General features: G+C 36.7%; 1 protein-coding gene across 6 annotated transcripts in view; it reads left to right on the top strand.

Moving 5' to 3' along the window:
* NFIB (nuclear factor I B) overlaps positions 1 to 18,832 on the top strand; it is a 229,239-nt gene that overhangs the window by 128,749 nt on the left and 81,658 nt on the right. For all 6 annotated transcript variants that reach the window (XM_072959422.1, XM_072959419.1, XM_072959420.1 and 3 more), the window contains exon 3: positions 1,652 to 1,705. In XM_072959422.1, coding sequence (XP_072815523.1) covers positions 1,652 to 1,705 — 54 coding nt within the window. The remainder of the gene's footprint in view (positions 1 to 1,651; positions 1,706 to 18,832) is intronic.

Here is an 18,832-nt window from a genome sequence, read left to right on the forward strand (position 1 = left end):
AAAAAACTAATAGAATTCATGGAGGGTGAGAGAACCTTTTAGAGAGTACCTAACTCTCTTTGACTATCTGCAAGAGACTCTAGCCAGAATTCAAGCTGCAGAGTATAGTCCTTACCAGTCTCCTTTCCATTTGGGGAAATTAGAAATGAATTGAAGGATAATGTGGGAATCATTAAATATATTTACCAAGATTTTTATAGAAACTGTTGTAGGGTTAAAAAAAAAAGAAAGAAAGAAAAGAAAAAAAAAGACAAGGAAGTGGGATGAAGGGGCGAAATTCTGATCTCAGCATTAAACCTAGTTAACAGCATGAGACAAAGGGCACAAATAAATAACCAAGTTTTCTACAGAAAGAAACCATCAGGATGTCGTTGCATTTGCTGGTAGAAGCAGCAATTGCAGTATGTTAATAACTGAGAGGGAATAGCAGAGTAACCCTGCTGGAAAAGATTAGCGTAGGATTTTTTTGCTTAAATAAGATGGGAGGAATCCCTGTTTTGGGTACAATGGCAAAATTTTGGGAAAGAGACTTGTCCGTGGCCACCTGTCACATTTTGTTGAAATTAATGGTCAAGTTCAAAATGGCCTTTTCCAGGCAAGCAAAGAAGGCTCTGAATCTGAGCCCTCCATTCCTCGGCATTTACCGAAAGCCTAGTGCGTTCACAGCCACGAGCTGAGACAAAAGTAGACAGAACCTCTGCCTCTGCCCAGGAGCATGCAATTTAGTTGGGGAGACAAAACTTAAATACTAGAACCAATAAAGGAAGATTACAGAGCAACCTGCAAGTAAGTGTATAATCACATGGCGCAAATGACACAGGTAAATGCAAGGGGACGTGGAGGAAGGAGTAGTGAGCAAAACACAACAGCGCCGAGCAGTTAGGGACGACGTGTTTCCTAAGAGTCGGCTGGCTCCCACGTTCCTTTCTGTAGCGTCGATGAGAAATAATGCAGGGTAGGAAATTCAGATCCTCTCCATTGATCCCTTCCTCCTTATCTGCACAGTCTGTCTGTCTATCACAGATGGAAATTAAATTGATCCAACAATTTGCTCTCCACAAAGCCATGTTGGTTTCTACCTAGTAATTTATGCTTTTCTTGGTGTTTGCAAATCGATGTGCTATTATGGGATGCAGGCAAATCTGGGCCTGGATCCAGTAGGTTGGGGGATTATTGGAGTGGATATGTGTGTATGTGTGTAAAATCCTAGAAAAATGGACTCTCATTTCTGTGTATTTTTTACTCACTGAATAAAAACATTTTCAGGTTTTTTTTAAAGCATGTTTAATTGTACTCAGATTGCATTTTTAGGGAATATATCTGCTTTATTTCATATTGCTCCTGACAAGTCCAACCTGTAAACTACCTTCAGTGGCTTTAATGCCAGATCTTTTGTTTCAAAAAGAAACTTTGCTCTTCCCCAAGAGTATTATAGATGTATACTTTTTTTCCTTTTGACAAAGAAATAGGTATAGACATTCATCTAGTTTAATAAATAAAACATTGCTGCTGAAAGGCTTAGGAAAGTATACTTTATTTAAACACTTGACTTCATTGTTCTACCTTAAAAAAATTTTTAAGTCCTTCTGAGGATTGTGAAATTCTTTCAAAACAAATTAAAAAGAAAACATTTTCTGTGATTTCTTTATAGATTCTGGACAATCAGGAAGTCCAAGCCACAATGATCCTGCCAAGAATCCTCCAGGTAAATATGTGTTCCAGGACATTTGCAATCTGACATTGTTGGAGAACAAAGGTACCACTGTATAGATAAACACCCCGTAATTGGTCAGCTGCCTATTTTGTTCTGGCTGGCAGGTATGATCGGGACAAGATGTGATTCTGTTTAGGCCCTTCACAGCGGCAAGTACTTCCATACTGGCGTCATCAGCATGTACCTAATCACCAGTGTTTTACTTTTTGTTGGTGTTTCTTTGAAAATGAACATGCCTGTATATCTTTCAGGTGCTAAAAGTCACTGCTGTTTGAAAAGCAAAAAAAAAAAAAAAAAAAGATTTCTAATCTTTTAAAATGTACAAGAAAAAGTAAACATTTTCATACTCAATATAGTTTATCAAATCTCATTTCTTTAAAAAGGGGGGTTGTGGTGGTAGTTGGTGATGTTTTCAGTGAAGGATTTTTGCAAATGAGTTTTTATTCCATAAAGTTTTTATGGGATTCCCAGAATCAGGAAGTAATGAAAGGAAGACCTTTCTTTTAGTATAATATATGCCAAATACCCTCTCTGTTTTCAGAAGTCATTCCAGATCTGAAAATAGCTTTTATAACTTGTCATCTTCATGGTTCTGTTTTTCCTAAATCTGAACATACAGAATTTTGATGTGGATTTATGAGTAGTATCTTTCCTCATGAGACACAAACTAGTGCAAAGAAAAATTTCTAAAATTTTAATCTCATAAAACATTTAATTATATCTGTGACTTTGATCAAAGAGTGCTCTAAGAATCAAATAACAAAAACAAAACAAAACACAAAAAAAATCCAAACTAATCACATGTGCCCTCTAGCTCCTGAAATAACCTCATCTGTCTTTTCGTTGAAAATAACCTCCAAAATTTATAAAAAGTAGTGACAAATGTTTCCTCAGGTAGACTTAGTTTTAGGTCCCTAATTGCTTCATCTTCTGATCATAATGCATTGCTAACGTGAGGCTGAGATACCCGAAGGACGCCAGACCTGCGACAAAATGTGTCAGAGCAATCCTCATTTAAAGTGATGTTGGAAAGATACAGCGAGGAAATAAGCGAGTGAAAATGCAAAGTCAAAACACAATATATTTTTTCTTTCTGAGTCCTGCCTATATTTTGTTTATTTTTATCTTAAGACACAATTTTTCCAACTACACATTAGCTTATTCTGCATTGTACAAACTCATATTGTGTGACAAAAGTGGTATATACTTCAAAGATAAAAAGTTCTAATTAAACAGAGATTTAAAATGTATCTAAGTTGATTTTTCTTTCCTTTAATCAGAATCACTTAGTATTACTATAAATTGGTTACAAACCATTAAAAAGATAAGCTGAACAATTTTAAAATGTTAATTTCCAGTTAAAGTGATCATTTTATTTTTTTGTGTGGATGGGAGATTAGAACCAAGAAGGCAAACTATTTAGAATATAATAAATTTTGTCAGAAAATGTCTGAGGTTGAGAAAATTTGTTAGCTTATAATGTCTTCCGCTTTCCTAAAATTTCTTCTTTTTAGTTGACTAATGTTCTCTCTGTGGAGCATGATAGCCAAAAGTGAATTGTATCCAAACATTTTTTAAAACTTCCTTACTCATTTCACAAAGAACTAGGAGGGAGGGGGACCTTTAGTAGAAAAAGAGTTGATAAGTATAGTAAGTCAGACTAAACAAAGGATATGTTCTTTCCATTTGAATGACAGCTTGGTTTGGAATTAATAAAGCTGTTATTGTTTGAAATGCATTTCTGAACATGTACAGAAAGAATTATGCTCACTTAAAAATGTTCTCTACTTGAGCTGAATGAATAATCTTTGAATAGTTATGTAATGACAGAATTCGATTTTTCAATATTTGTCAAGAGCCTTGGTTAAATTTTCCTTGTACTACATTCAGTGTAGCACCTATTAATTTATCTGTTTGCATATAACATGGTTAACAGGAACAATCAAGATGAAACACCTCTATTTTTTCCCTTTCAAATTTTCTTTGGAAGTCAAACCTTCTGGAGAACTGTGTCTTAAAACTGAGATGTTGTAGGTAAATGCGTATTATGATTAGTTGAATATTATATATTATAAATTGTACATCAGTTACCAGTTTTTCAGAGTTAGAATATAATAAAACGTAAAATATCAAAATTAAATGGAATAAAATTAGAAATTTCTTTGCATTCCATCATTTTAACAAGCTTTGTGTATCACTATATTATGGATTTAACCACAGATTACGAAGGAATTCTATTTGATGAAAGTGTTTATTCTATAATACCTTGAAATAAATCAAGCCACTAGTAATACTGAATAGTTTCTAATTGGAAATGTGAAAAATCATAACTTATTAAGATTTTTGTTTTACAGTCAATTGGGATAAATTATACTTATTATTAAAAGCTCCTTTTATAAGTATAAGCATGCGTGGTATTTTTAAAGCATTATTTATCTTTGAGAGCTTCTTTTCATCTGTTTTCTGTCTTTGGATGAAATGCGAAATCTCTGAAGTTCAGATTTAATATCTCGAGAAGGCACATTGATGGGCAAATTCATTCAACTACCATAAGCAATGAAACAGTCAAATCACTTTGCTGCATGTCTTGCTATTACAAGGTGAAGCCACATTTTTGAAAAAGATCACCTCTAGTGCCAGCACTGTCTTATCGCTGGTAGTTTTCCACTGGGAGGTGTGCAGCCCCTGAACACTGCCCTTTTGGAGGTAAAGGCTCTCTGAAATCTGTTCTCTACTGTTGACATAAAGGTGGAATCCCATCCCATCAAACTATAAGTACAGATGCACGGGTCTCCCACAAACGGGGCACCCGTCTGGCTTGGGTTTCTTCCAGCATCAGACATGACTATCTGACATGGAGACCACTTCCTTGCTGATGCAGAAAAACTTGTGGAAGGTGACCCTAAAGCTTTTCAGACTGTATTTTGGAGCCTACATTTAGGCCTTTAGTTTTTAACTCACGTTTCCTAACTGGGGTTAGTACTTGGTGAGCAAAATAAACATAAGCATTTGAACAAATTTTGGGGGAGGGGGAATATTTGACATTTGTTGCTTTTAAAAGTATTGAAGTAGTTTAAGAAATTATTTTAAAGCATTTAAATCATCTTTACAGTATTTCCTTATGCTATTAGTGATTTAGTTTTTTGTTTTTATTCTCTGTTACATGGTGGGGAAGGGCACCATAATCTTTTCATGGCTAAGGTACTTAAACAGTCTTGACTGCACCCAAAGACATGACGTTGTTAATTTGGACAAGAAGCCCTGGGCCACTTCATTTTTTTTGTATGATGCACATTTCTCTTGCTTATGCTGGAATCAAAGTTATATGTTGGTATCTAGAGACTTCTTTTTGAACATGAAATTAATCCTCTCTTAGCAATAGAGCTACAAGAGTCTTATCTCAACTGTAGCAAAAAGTGTTGCGGACCAAAGAAGAGTAAATCGTTAATTTAGGGTTTAGACCAAATTTTATTTCCAGTAATTAAAAAGCTGTCAATTTTAGAAAATGTGTGACTGGATTGTAATCTTTTGCAGTTAACTTTGACTTGCTATATTATTTTGTGTCTATACATTCCTTGGGCTATGAACTTTTAGATTTCCCAGTCTCAGTCACTTGCCTAATGCTGGAGTGGTTGCTGTCCAAGGAAAATAAAGCGATCTAGAAGCTGGATTTTGCCTCTAAATCACCTTGAAGTGGATACCTCATTTTGGAGTTCGGGAAGGCAGGAGGTTTGTGGGGAGCTCACTCCTAGCTGGAAATATAAGAAGAAATATTAAATCCTAGGACACTTTTTGCAAATTTTATGATGAAAACTTCTAAAGCATTTCAGGTCTCATTAACCAGAGCTTCCTTATCTGGAATGACCTTACTTTTCTTTTTCTTTTTTAATCTGTAGTGTGCTTGTGCTTTTTTGTGGGTTAGTTTTTATAAGTAGTCTGGCAAAACCTCTGGGAACCATTAAGATCATATTGGGTGAATGCCAAATAAGCCACCTTAATATCCTTCCTGGAACAAAGATGGAACTAAGTAAATAATTGAATAAATGAAATAAGGGGGATCTGTTAACTATAGCAATATACTCATCTTGCATTTAAGAAGTTCTTTATTTTATTTTACATATACATATATATATTAGATTCCATCTATAAGGAAGGTATTTACCTTTCTCTGTCTAACTTGTTTTACTTTAGCTCAGTGCCCTTGAAGTCCATTCATGTTGTCACAGATGGCATGATTTTTGTTCTTTTTAATGGCTGAATAATATTCCACTGTATGTATATACTGCATACAAACCACAGTTTATCTTTTCATCCGTCATTGGAAACTTGGGTTGTTTCTGTATCTTAACTATTGTAAATAATGCTGAAGTGAATATGAGGGTGCATATCTTTTTGAATTAGTTTTCTTATTTTCTTTGGATAAATGTTCAGATGTGGAATTGCTGGATTATATAGTAGTTCTAGGTTTTTTTTTTTTTTTAAGTCAGTTCCATTCTCTTCCATGATGGCTGCCCCAATTTACATCCTCACCAACAGAGCACAAGTATTCCCTTCTCTCCACATCCTCACCAACACTTGTTATTTTTAGTCTTTTTGATAATAACCATTCTAACAGGTATGATGTGATATCTCATTGTGGTTTGGGCTTGCGTCTCCCTGATGGTTAATGAGGTAGAGCTTATTTGTATGTACGTTTTGGCCATCTGTACGTCTTCTTTGGAAAGCATGTGTCCAGATCTTCTGCCCACTTTAAAATCAGATGGTTTCATCTTTTACTGTTGTGTTGTGTGAATTCTTTAGATATTTTGGAGATAAGCCCCTTATCAAATACATGATTTATAAATATTTTCTCTCATTCAGCAGTTTGCCTTTTCATTCTGTTGATGATTTCTTTTGCTATGCAGAAGCTCTCTAGTTTGATGTAGTCCTGCTTGCTTATTTTTGCTTTTGGTGTCAGATTTAAAAAAACAATGCCAAGATCTATGCCAAGGAGATTTTCGTCTGTGTTTCTTCCAGAAGTTTTATGGTTTCAGGTCTTATGTTCAAGTCTTTAAGCCAATTTGGGTTAATTTGTGAGTACAGTGTAAGATAGTGGTCCAGTTTCATTCTTTTGCATGTGGCTGGTCAGTTTTCCCAACATCATTTTTCGAAAAGACTGTCATTTCCCCATTGTATATTCTTGGCTCCTTTGTTATAAATTAATTGACCATATATGTATAGGTTTATTTCTGGACTCTCTAATCTATTCTATCAATCTGTGTATCTGTATTATGTCCGTACCACACTTTTAATTACTAAAACTTTGTAATATAGTTTGAAATCAGGGAGATACGCCTCCTGCTTTGTTCTTTCTCAAGACTGCTTTGGCTATTTGGGGTCTCTTATGGTTCCATACAAATTTTAGGACCATTTGTTCTATTTCTGTGAAAAAAAAAATGCCATTGGAATTTTGTTAGGGATTGCGTTGAATTTGTATATTGCTTTGAATAGTATGGACATTTTAACAATATTACTAATTCTATTCCATGAACACAGACTGTTTTGTCATTAATTTGTGCATTCTTCACTTTCTTTCACTGATGTCTTGTAGTTTGCAATACACAGTTCTTTCACTCCTAGATTGAATTTATTTCTAGATATTTTATTCTTTTTAATGTAATTGTAAATGTTTCTTATTTCTTAATTTCTTTTTCTGATAGGTCATTATTAGTGTATAGAAATGCAACAGATTTTTGAATATTGATTTTATGTCCTGCAGCTTTACTGAATTCATTTATTAGTTCTAACAGTTTTCTGATGGAGTCTTTAGGGTTTTCTGTATAAAATATCATGTCATTTGCAAATAATTCCAGTTTCACTCCTTCTTTTCCAATTTGAATATCCTCTCTTCCTTCCTTCTTTCCTTCTTTCCTTCTGTCCTCCCTCCCTCCCTCCTTCCCTTCCTTTCCCTAATTGCTCTGACTAGAAATATCCAACACTGTGTTGAATAAAACTGGAGAGAGTGGGCATCCTGTCTAGTTCATGATCTTGGAGGAAAGGATTTCAGTTTTTCCATTGAGTGTGATGTTAGCTGTGGCCTTTATTATGTGGAGGTACATTTTCTCTGCATCCACTTTATTGAGAATTTTTATCATGAATGGATGTTGAATTTTTTCAAATACTTTTTTTGCATCCACTGAGATGATCAAAACTTTTTTTATTCTTCCTTTGTTAATGTGGTGTTTCATGTTGACTGATTTGTGGTTATTGAGCCATCCTTGCATCCTTGGAATAAGTCCTACTTGATCATGGTGTATGATACTTTTTATGTATTGTTGAATTTGCCTTGCTAATATTTGTTGTGGATTTTTGCGTCTATGTACATCAGGGATATTGGCCTATATTCTTTTTTTCTTGTGGCATCCTTATTTGATTTTGGTACCAGTTTAATACTGACCTCATAACATAAGTTTGAACGAATTCCCTCCTTTTGATTTTTTGGAAGAGTTTGAGAAACATTGGTATTGATTCTTCTTTGAGAGTTTGATAGGTTAACGGCATTCAGGTAGGAATGCTGATCATGATAGATTTGATTTTCTACAGATTCTACTCTGGTATCTTGCTTGGGGGTTGCACTTGAAATCTATACCTGTGAAGTTTTCTGCTGTTCATCTAGATCTGCATGTGTGGGATGCTGAGCTGTACCTTGGGTCGTCCATCACCTTGCTCCTCAAAGCTGGGCTGATTGCCCCAATGTTGTATGGATTTTTAGGAAGAGCTGATAGTCCTGCCTGTCCGGTTTTCCAATCTAGATTCTTGCAGGCATCTCCTGACAAAGGTACTTAATGATAGTTCTGGTGAAAATTTCTAAACATAAAATACATGTCCAAAATTTTTTTCTCTGATAAAGCAGCCTGGTCCTAGACTTTGATTTTTTTGGGAGGTTTTTGATTACTGATTATTCTTACTAGTAATTGATTTGTTCAGATTTTCTCTTTCATAATGATTCAGTCTTGATAGGTTGTATGTTTCTAGGATTTTATTTCTTCCAGGTTGTTCAATTTGTTAAAGTATAATGGTTCACAGTAATCTCTTATGATCCTTTGTATTTGTGTCATATCAGTTATAATGTCTCTTTCATTTCTGATTTCATTTATTTCATTTATTTAAGCTGTCTTTCTTTTTCTCAAGATAAAGGTTTGTCAATTTTGTATTTTCAAAGAAACAGCTCTTAATTTTATTGATCATTTCTATTACCATTTTATTTATTGTCTATTTCATTTTTTTTTCTGCTCTAGTCTTTGTTTTTTCCTTCCTTCTACCAACTTTGGATTTCATTTTTTCCTTTTTCTATTTCCTTGAGGTGTAAATTTAGGCTGTTTATTTTAGATTTTTCTTATTTCTTGAAATAGATATTTGTCACTGTAACTTTCCTCTTAGAACTGCTTTTGCTGCATCCCTGAAGTTTGGTGTGTTCCATTTCCATCTTCCTTTGTCTTAAGGTAGTTTTTTATTTCTCTTTGGACTTCTTCTTTGACCCATAGTAGTATCTACTAAGTATAATAATGTGCTGACCTTGCATGTAAGAAATGCTTTCAGTCATAATCATGTTGAGGTTGATCTTTCCCCCACCTATTTGGTAGATACTGAAATTGAAGCTACCAGAGGGTTGCCATGAAAATAATGAAAACCAACCAAATAATTATCAAGAAAAGTAGTTTAACACGTGCAGTTGTAGTTATCTGCAGGGACCACTAGGGCCCATATTTGCCTGACTTCTCACTTTGTTTTTTAAAAACTTAGATTTTTGGGACAAACAGTACTCCCTTATAGTTACAGAAATAATACAATATTTTTCTTTGCTATTTGCGCATGAAGGCAGGTACACTCCCATGGGCCCTGAGTAACCTCATAGAGTATGTTTTATCTTAGATTGTGGTGTTTAGGGTCAAAGAAAGGAGAAAATTTACTCTTTTAGAAAAATCGAAGCCCATTCACTCCTCAGTCGATAAGTTCATACACACTCAATTCTCATATCCTCATTTATTGTATGCACCAGAATCAAGATGTTTTTTATGGGGGGGAAATGCACTGTTTTGTGACACTTAGAAGTAATTCTAAACTTTGGCACTAGACAATATGCAACAGTCTATAAACAGGCTTTCTATTCAAAAAGTATAAATCGAAAGACAGTAAAAGGATTGGTTAACTGTAGTAAGACCAGACATCATAGGTAAAGCTTTTACGTAATTTGAGATTGAGGTCCATGTGAGTCAGTGCAAAAATCAAAGGATTTTTTTTCCCTGACAGATTTTGTTTCAGAGACATTTTTCTACTTTCTCCTCTAACTTTTTTTTTTTTTTAAAGGCATCACATTCAGGAAAGTTCTTAAATGTTCCAATTTAGGATAGAACTCAGAATAAAGGAGGAGAGGATAAGGAATGTGTTTTTGTTTTGTTTTGTTTTGTTTTGTTTTAGCAAATTCATTTAAAAAAGGCAGAAGGGCACATAGTCAGCTCCTTATTTTTACAGGCTATGTTATGGGAACTTGTGTATAAGTCATTCCGCAGAAGTTGAGCTCCCTCAATAAAAAATGTTAAAAAAAAAAAAAAAGAAGCTGATCTCCATAGCTTGGCACCATGCCCAGCCTCTACAATGGATGCAGCCTGATTACTTGTAATATAAATTTTGAGGAAAAAAGACAATTTGGGAATATTTTATAAGGTCATGAAAAAAGCAGATTTTTCTGTATAGCCCCAATTATCCACCCTGTTAGGCAAAAAAAAAAAAAACAACAAAAAACAAAAAACAAACCCTAATTGAGTGCCAACATGTTGCTGAGTTCTGAATTAAATATTACCTTCCAGGAGACAGAGTATGGGCTGAGTCACCTCTGTGTGAGTGGAGACAGCCACTTGTCCTGTACCCCTCCACACCGAGAACAGTAATGAGCCCTGGAAAAGCTGTCTATAGAATTTTTGGCCACAGATATTTAATGGGCTTCTATTCTGTGCGTGGCACTACGACTAGCTCTGGAAGATTAAAAAGTGAATTGCACATGAAACTTGTTCCTCCCACAGTTCCTGTCCATAAGTCCACACAATGTTTTATAATATCATGAAAACTAACTATTACTTAGTGCTACAACTCAGGTATCATGGGAGTTCAAAGTCGTGAAATACTGTTTCCAACCATTGTAGAGAGTGTGGTGAAATGGAAAGGACGTGAACTTTGAAATTAAAATAATTAAAATTTCCTCCTGAATCAAGGTTCCAAGTTTACAATGCTCATGAAGGCCATGGGGAACGTGACCAACTTCTCTGGACCTCAGCATAATCAGTTTTATCTGCACCAGTTGTTAAGTGTCAGACAGCAGAGTGTACCTGGCAAGTGGCAGGTGCTTGGTAAAAGGGAGTGCTTTTTCATCCTACTTTCTCTTCCAGTGGGTGTTCAAGAAGACTTCCTGCAGGAAGTATCATTTGATGTGTGTCCAAATAGAAATGTGTTGAATTTTTACATTGCTTAAAAACTTAAGATGACATAAACAAAGTTACATAGCAAAATGATGTGCATAAGAATAGAATGTTAGAGATTATATAAAAGAGGAAAAAGAAATAGATATTTTCAGATCTCATGGTGGAATAGAATTGTTTTTAGGTAGTCATTTTTTCCCTAAGCCTCTTGGCATCACAGGAAATGTGGAATGAAATTTTGTTACATAGTTTCTAATAGTCATGCGAGAAAGAGTACAAATGTATCCTTAGAGATTGCATTTCCCCTGATAACACTTGATATCTTAGTTCCTTGTATTCACATTGTATAAATATTTTTCCCACTTGCCTTTTCTTAGTGTTCCTTCTTTTTGAAGCTACCAACTTGTCTTTCTCCATTGAAAATTTTCTTTGTCCCTTACCTTTCCTGGCCCTCTCCACATGTCTGCCTTACTCTATTAACTCATTCCTAGCTACTTATTTCTTACTTAAAAAAAATTAATCTTTTGCTCCTCACTCAGACAATCCCCTTCAACCAAGTGTCCCATCTCCCTCTTCTTTTTCATGCCATGGCATAAAAGACTCAAATTTCTCTTTAACTTTCCCTGCACCTGGGCGTCCATCCCCACTTGAAATGATTTTCATTAAATTCACTTTGTATGACCTGAGTCCAGTGGTTCTTTTTCATTCTATTCCTGTTTCCACAGTCTTAAGTATTTATTTGATTCTATTGACCATGCTCTACTTAAAACTTTCTCCCTGCTTTAATTTTTTTTTTAAGTTTGTTGTGATAAGAACGCTTAACATGAGATCTGCCTTCTTAGGAAGTTTTTAAGTGACTCTAGGTACGACTTTGAACAATACATCTCTAGAGCTCACTCATCTTGATTAACTGAAAATTTCTGCCTGTTGATGAGCAACTTCCCATTTCCACTTTGCCCCAGCCCCTCGCAACCACCATTCCACTCTGATTCTGCCATACTGGCTGTTTTAGAGACTTTAGGTAGGTGGAATCATGCAGCATTTGTTTTCCTGTGACTGGTTGATTTCACTTTGCATAATGTTCTCCAGGTTCATTCATGTTGTTGCATATTGCAAATGTTCCTTTTTTTACAACAGGCTAAACAGTATTTTATTGTATGTCTGTACCATGTCTTTGTCCATTCATCTGTGGTTGGGCTTTTAGGCTGTTTCCACATCTTGGCTATTATGAATAGTGCTGCAGTGAATATGGGGGTGCAGATATCTCCTTGAGATCCTGATTTCAATGCTTTTAGGTAAATTAGAGAAATACTTAGAAGTGGGATTGCTGGATCTATTTTTAGCTTTTTGAGTAATCACCATACTGTTTTTCATAGTGGCTGCACCATTTTGCATTCAAGCCAACAGTGTGCAAGGATTCCAGTTTCTCCACATTCTCCACAGCACTGGTTGTCCTTTTCTTTCTTTCTTTCTTTCTTTCTTTCTTTCTTTCTTTCTTTCTTTCTTTCTTTCTTTCTTTCTTTCTTTCTTTCTTTCCTTTCTTCCTTCCTTCCTTCCTTCCTTCCTTCCTTCCTTCCTTCCTTCCTTCCTTCCTTCCTTTCTTTCTTTCTTCCTTCCTTCCTTCCTTCCTTCCTTCCTTCCTTCCTTCCTTCCGTCCTTCCTTCCTTCCTTCCTTCCCTCCCCCCCCCACTTGCTTGCTTGCTTTCTCTCTCTTTCTCTCTTTCTTTCTTTTTTGATAATAATGATCCTGACAGGTGAGAAGTGATACTCATTTGGATTTTGATTTGCATTTTAGCATTTCCTTACAATTAGTGATATTGAGCTTTTGTTCATAGGCCTGTTGGCCATTTGTATAGCTTCTTTGAAGAAAAGTCTATTCAAGTCTCTAGCCCATTTAAAACCAGGTGATTAGTTGTCTCTGTTTTGTTTTGCTTTCAAGTTGTAGGAGTTTCTTATATATTTTGGAGGCTAACCCCTTACCAGTCTTTTGGTTTGCAGTTGTTTTCCTGTATTCCGTAGGTTGCCATTTCGCTCTGTTGATTGTTTCCTTTGCAGTGCAGAAGCCATTTAGTTTGATATAGTTCCACTTGTTTATTTTTTGCTTTTGCTCCCTGTGCTTTTGAAAACAGGGCCCTTTCCTGGTAATCCAGGAACCGTAATGTTTTCTTTCAGTTGCTTATTAACCAGATTTCTATCTCTGGTTCTCTGTGTGTTTTCAGTCCTCCCTGTGACTTTTAAGTTCATTCACCTTTTGTTGTGCCTAGATACAGACCTTTGGGACAGATCGCTCTCCTAATATTTCATGTGCCCAAGTACTCTTTGGACATGTTTTCCATGTGTCCCATGGATAACATCTCCAATTCCTTTTCTTTTCTGCCAGACTTCATCTCTGTGTTAGGTATCTTGGGATCTCCACCAGCATCTCCCCAGACACCTTGGCTAGAGTAGCTCACGAGTCCTTTCTCAGAAGCCCTCTTTCTCATCCTCTACCTGTTCACTCATCTTCTCCTTTTAAGGCTCTCTTGAATCCATCCCAGCTGCCCGTTCCCATCTGGAACCCTTATTTGGACTCTGCACTTTATGTCTTGCCTCAAACTGTGCAAAAAGCTTACAATTGCCTCTGTTCTCCCCTTACTTTGTCTTTCTCTAAGCCTGTGTATGAATACACTTCATACAATACAAGTCTAACTTTCTTTAAAACTCCTGATGATTTACTACTTATACAGCCATATTCTGTGTCATGGCTTTAAATGCTGTTCGGTATCAGATACCAAGAACTATTCCAGGCATCTTATCTTAGAGATGGACCTCTCTACCTCTACTGTGACTGTTGCTGTGTGTCTGATTACAGCTTATGCGTCATTACAGCTCACTAGCCTCCATCTTGTCTTCTTCTGGCTCTTCTCTTGAGGTTCACATGCTGTGCATTTGTACAGGTCAGGGACCCACTCAGTACACACGAGTGCAGTTTAAACCTAGTAAATACTCTCGTTTCACAAAGCTGTGAGAGTAAGGACTAGTTCTTGGGCTATAGTTGGTTATTCAAACTGTTGTTTTTCCTGTTTCCTAACTTTACAACTGCATTGCATGATCTTCTGGTATCTGAAATGATACCATCATAAAGTAACATAGAGTCCAAGTGGAAATTTAATATATTGATGTAGGCACTCAATTCATCCTGCACGTAATTCCAGAAAACTTTTAAGAGTCCTTATACCTAAATAGGTTGCAATCATTACATTTTTGAAGGCATCACTATCACCTAGTTTTCTTCCTTTGTGTCTAAGTTCCCCACAGGGAGGGTTCAAGTCTCCCCATGAAAAGAGGTCTCCTTCGTAACTAGCCTCAGTTAGGCTGTGACTGTACCCGCTGCCTTGAGCAGTTTTGTGCCAGCTCTTTCCCTCCAGTATGTCAGGTTCCTCTTACCATGACTGCCTGCATCTGAAGTTTCCTCTCAATTTAAATTCTTTTCCTTCTCCACATTTACAAGATTGGCTTTTGCAGCATATGGCTACAATTTAATAATGCAAAGCATTTTCCTCTTCACAGCTGGAAAGCTGGGATTGTTCTGTGTCACAGAGAGAGTGGACTTGCTCCAGGCTAGTTAAAATCACTGAACTCTGCAGAAGCTAGGCTTGCTGGATATATTGTCCTGTACAAAGGCACCCAGGGGACCCCAACTTGCATATTAGAGCAACATGCTTGGAAAGGGGGATCAATTCTGTATATCGCAAGCCGACTAAAATACTAAGTAGTTAGATATATGTCTGGCTACCTAGATTTTTCTTCTGTTTCTACCTTGTGAGATTGAAGAATGTCATTTAAAGTTACTAGGCAAATCAACTTGTCTCATTTCTTTTTTTCTTTTTATGCACCTTTAAAAAACACCAAGGTATCAATTTAAGCAAGTACTTTTGTGGAGTAATCTGACTCTTGTTGGCTTTTACATAACAATGTCATTGATGGTCGAAGAATTTAAGAAAAAACCAGGTTTTGATTTTCAGAGTCATTATACATCTTTTTGGATCTTTTGACTTGTACCCTGGTCTTCAGGGACCTTGGCACTTTCATTTCATTTTATATAATTGAACTAGGGGCACACTCCTGTTTGCACTGAAATATTTCTAATTCTTGACTCCAACAGAGATATCCCCACCTCTGTTCCACACCTGAGCATATTCATCTCCCCAAGGCATTCAGGAGGGAGCACACAGGAAAACCACTTGACTTTCAGATTTGATCTTACCATCATTAAAATAATCATGTGCACTTGTTAATGACATGAAACAAACAGTGACATGATGTATTTTTGACATATATACATTGTGTGGTTCCATTTATATGATGTGTCTGGAATAGGCATATCCATAAAGACACGGTTTGGAGGTGTTGGGGGAAATGGGTACATGACTGTTAGTGGGTATGTTGTTTCTTTTTAAGGCAATGAAAATGCTCTGGAATTAGATGTTGGTGATGGGTGCACAACTTTCTGAATATACTGCAAACCACTAAATTGTACACCTTAAAATGGTATGTGAATTATAGCTCATAAAGTTGTCATTTTTAAATTTTTTTAAGTGCTTGTGCGCCATCAGAAGAAAAGGTCTGGAACTCAAGGCTAGGATAGAGGTTTGGGGGGAGGGGTTGTTACCTGGGAATCAGAGAACTCAGAAGATCAAGAAAGAGGCTTGAAGGGAAGTCACATGGCAAGTGGTATTAGTGTACATACGCATTTCTTAGCTGCATTGGGTCTCAGCAGAGCCCCTTACTCTGGTAAGGTACAGAGGCTTCTGGCAGGTACCAATGACAGGTGGCATGATCTATTATGACATACTGGCTCCACTGTTTATTTTACAGTACTTTTTAAAATGTAGTGGATTTTTAGTTTCAAAATTTGGTGTTTTGGATTGCAGTCATTTTCTGAATTAAACTTCTTTCAAGGAGAACAATGTTTTCTAAATACGTGAGCAAAGAATAGAAGATGATCCTCTTCATCAGGACGCAATAGAGCATTCTGCTATTTTGTACTTGATATGTCCCAGAAATAACCCCCATGAATTACACTGCTGTACGTGATGTTGACTAGTGAACAATGGAGCATCTGTGCATTTTTGAGAGAGCATGTATATTTTAAAGACAGGCAGAGAGATGAGGAAAGGCCACTGACGAGGTTACCCCTATAACAGATGAGAAAGGCAAAATAGTTTTTTAAGTGCTGAATATTAATGTATTGTTTTAAGAAATATTGACATTCTGTTCTTTTAACTAGAGCACCTAGATTATTTTAATCATCTTCCTAATCTCTGTAACTGGTATTTTTGCCTTGGGTCTTAAAATCTGTGTGTGTGTGTGTGTGTGTGAGAGAGAAAGAGAGAGAGAGAGAGAGAGAGAGAGAGAGAGAGATCTCCATTATAAGTCCCTGGGGATCTCCATAATGTACAAGTTTGATGATTTCAATTCCCCTTCTTATCAATTTCAAAGGTTCCCACTGTAGGCTAAGATCTTTGCACGGCATCTCATGCAGCCCCCGCACGATGCCTTCTCCTCTTCCCTTCCATTGCCCACACGGACCTTGCATCCAGCCTGAGCCTCAGCCGTGCGCCTCTCCCGTGTGTCTTTATTGATGTTGTTTTTTCTGCCTAGAACACCTGTACTCCCTTGCCACCTCCTCAGCGAGGCTTCTCCAGACCCTCTTTGCAGCAGAGCTTTACAGTAATAGCACTTTTATCACAACTTGTCAGCTTCCCTTAGTGGATTCTGAACACCCTCAGGGAAGGATTGTATACTTGTAAACCCAGTATTTAAGGCAGTGCCTGGCCAGAGTCAGTGTTCAGCAGTGTTCAAGATTTATGAAGTGGAGGCTTAGACCAACAACAGGCTAAATAAATTGTAACCTGTGCTTGAGGTTACCTCCCCATCCCTGGATCTTGACCTAAGCCAGGAAGAGCAGTGTGTTTCATAGAGACAGCTGCGCTAGGCTGCTTCTGCCCTGTGGGTACACCGCACGCTGCCATGACTGCTGGGGAGATGTCGTGAACTCCTAACCTGTGTAGCATGGTCTGCTGATGACTTCATAGGAACATGTCAGAATGAGAATTGTAGTGTTCCAGCATGATCACCAATCCAGAACACTAGTCTCAGATGGACCCAGTCTCTCTTCTCCCAGTCTGATACATTGTAGAGAAGGCCTATTGGCTGTTTTTATGCTTTGGTTTAGCAAGTATACCAAGGTGTTGCTAGAATCTACATGATCATGAATGCGGAAATAGGTAAGACAGCTTTCCAGAAGTTGCACAAATTGCATGACTAATAGGAGTCATTATCTTCAAAAATTGTTCTGATTACATTGAATATTTCTTATGCATTTGTGATTCTGTTTTGTGATGCAGAAATATTGTCACTTTCTAAAAATTTGGAATGAATCCACTATTTATAGATCAAGGAGGCAATGTATGTACTTTTTTTCCCTTTATTAAGGTATAATTGACACACAATGAATTGCATATCTACCTATCTATTATACATAATGTATATTGTATCTTTTATATATACATATATATAAAGGGAATAAACCCTTATCAGATATCCTTAACCATATATTTAAGTGTCTATTTCTGGTTCATCTCATTGGTATATATGTCTGTCTTTTGCCAATACCAAAGTGTCTTCTTGATTTCTGTAACTTTATAATAAGTGTTTATAATAAGTTTTAAAAATTATTTTAGGTCCTTTGTATTTTCACATAAAAAAGATCAGCTTGTCAAATTCTACCAAAAAAAAAAAGTCTGCTAGAATTTTGATTGGGAGTCATGAGATTTAAAGCTGAGTCTTTTTAGGCATTCAGCAAAATAATTATCATTAGGTATCTAACATAAAGTCCACCTTTCTGGCTTAATTTCTCATTCAGATTCTCCCAACTAACTCTTCACTAAAACTTGTGTGATAGGTAAACTGAAAAGTTTTTTCTCAGCACATTAAAGCTGAGATTGAAGGAGAACCTATTATTAGAATCTTGGAGGCTTATCCCTTAACTGTATGACCAGTGTAGTTAGATTGAATCTAAAACGTAGCAGTTTCCCCGTCTTTTATCTCATGAAAGATAGCAGTGGTGGTTCATAGAGAAACTGTAGATATTGAAGTTTGATTCTACCCCATTGGCATCTCCCAGGTTCAGAGATTTTTCTATATCAACTTAAAAGGCTATAAACCCAGAGAGCAACAGGGTTGGGAAGTGGAGTAGAGAGAAGGAGTGAAGAGTCTGGGAAGACATCGAGGAGTCTGAGTCTATTTCCTAATAGAAATCCTGCAAAAATTCTCCAGTCTGGGCTGGAGTCTAACTCCTTAGCACCACAGATGAGGTCCTTTGTACACTTGGTCCCATCTGCCCTTCCAGAACCATGCATTACAGAAAGTGAGGGTTTTTGTGCACTACTTGGTAGGATCTCACATATCTAAGGGTGAGATGAGAAGAGCCCATCACTTTATAGTAGAGGTTCATTAGGTGAAGGACTAGGAGTCATTGGACGTTGGTTAGAACTGGAACATTGACTAACACTGTTACTAGTCCTACAACTACTGCCATTGCCGAGAAGCATTTATTGACCCCCACCCCAAGCACCTCATATGCACCTTCTTATTTAACCTTCACCTCAAATCTGTGAGTTCA

The sequence above is a fragment of the Vicugna pacos genome, chromosome 4 (genome assembly GCF_048564905.1).
Source record: "Vicugna pacos chromosome 4, VicPac4, whole genome shotgun sequence".
NCBI lineage: Eukaryota > Metazoa > Chordata > Mammalia > Artiodactyla > Camelidae > Vicugna > Vicugna pacos.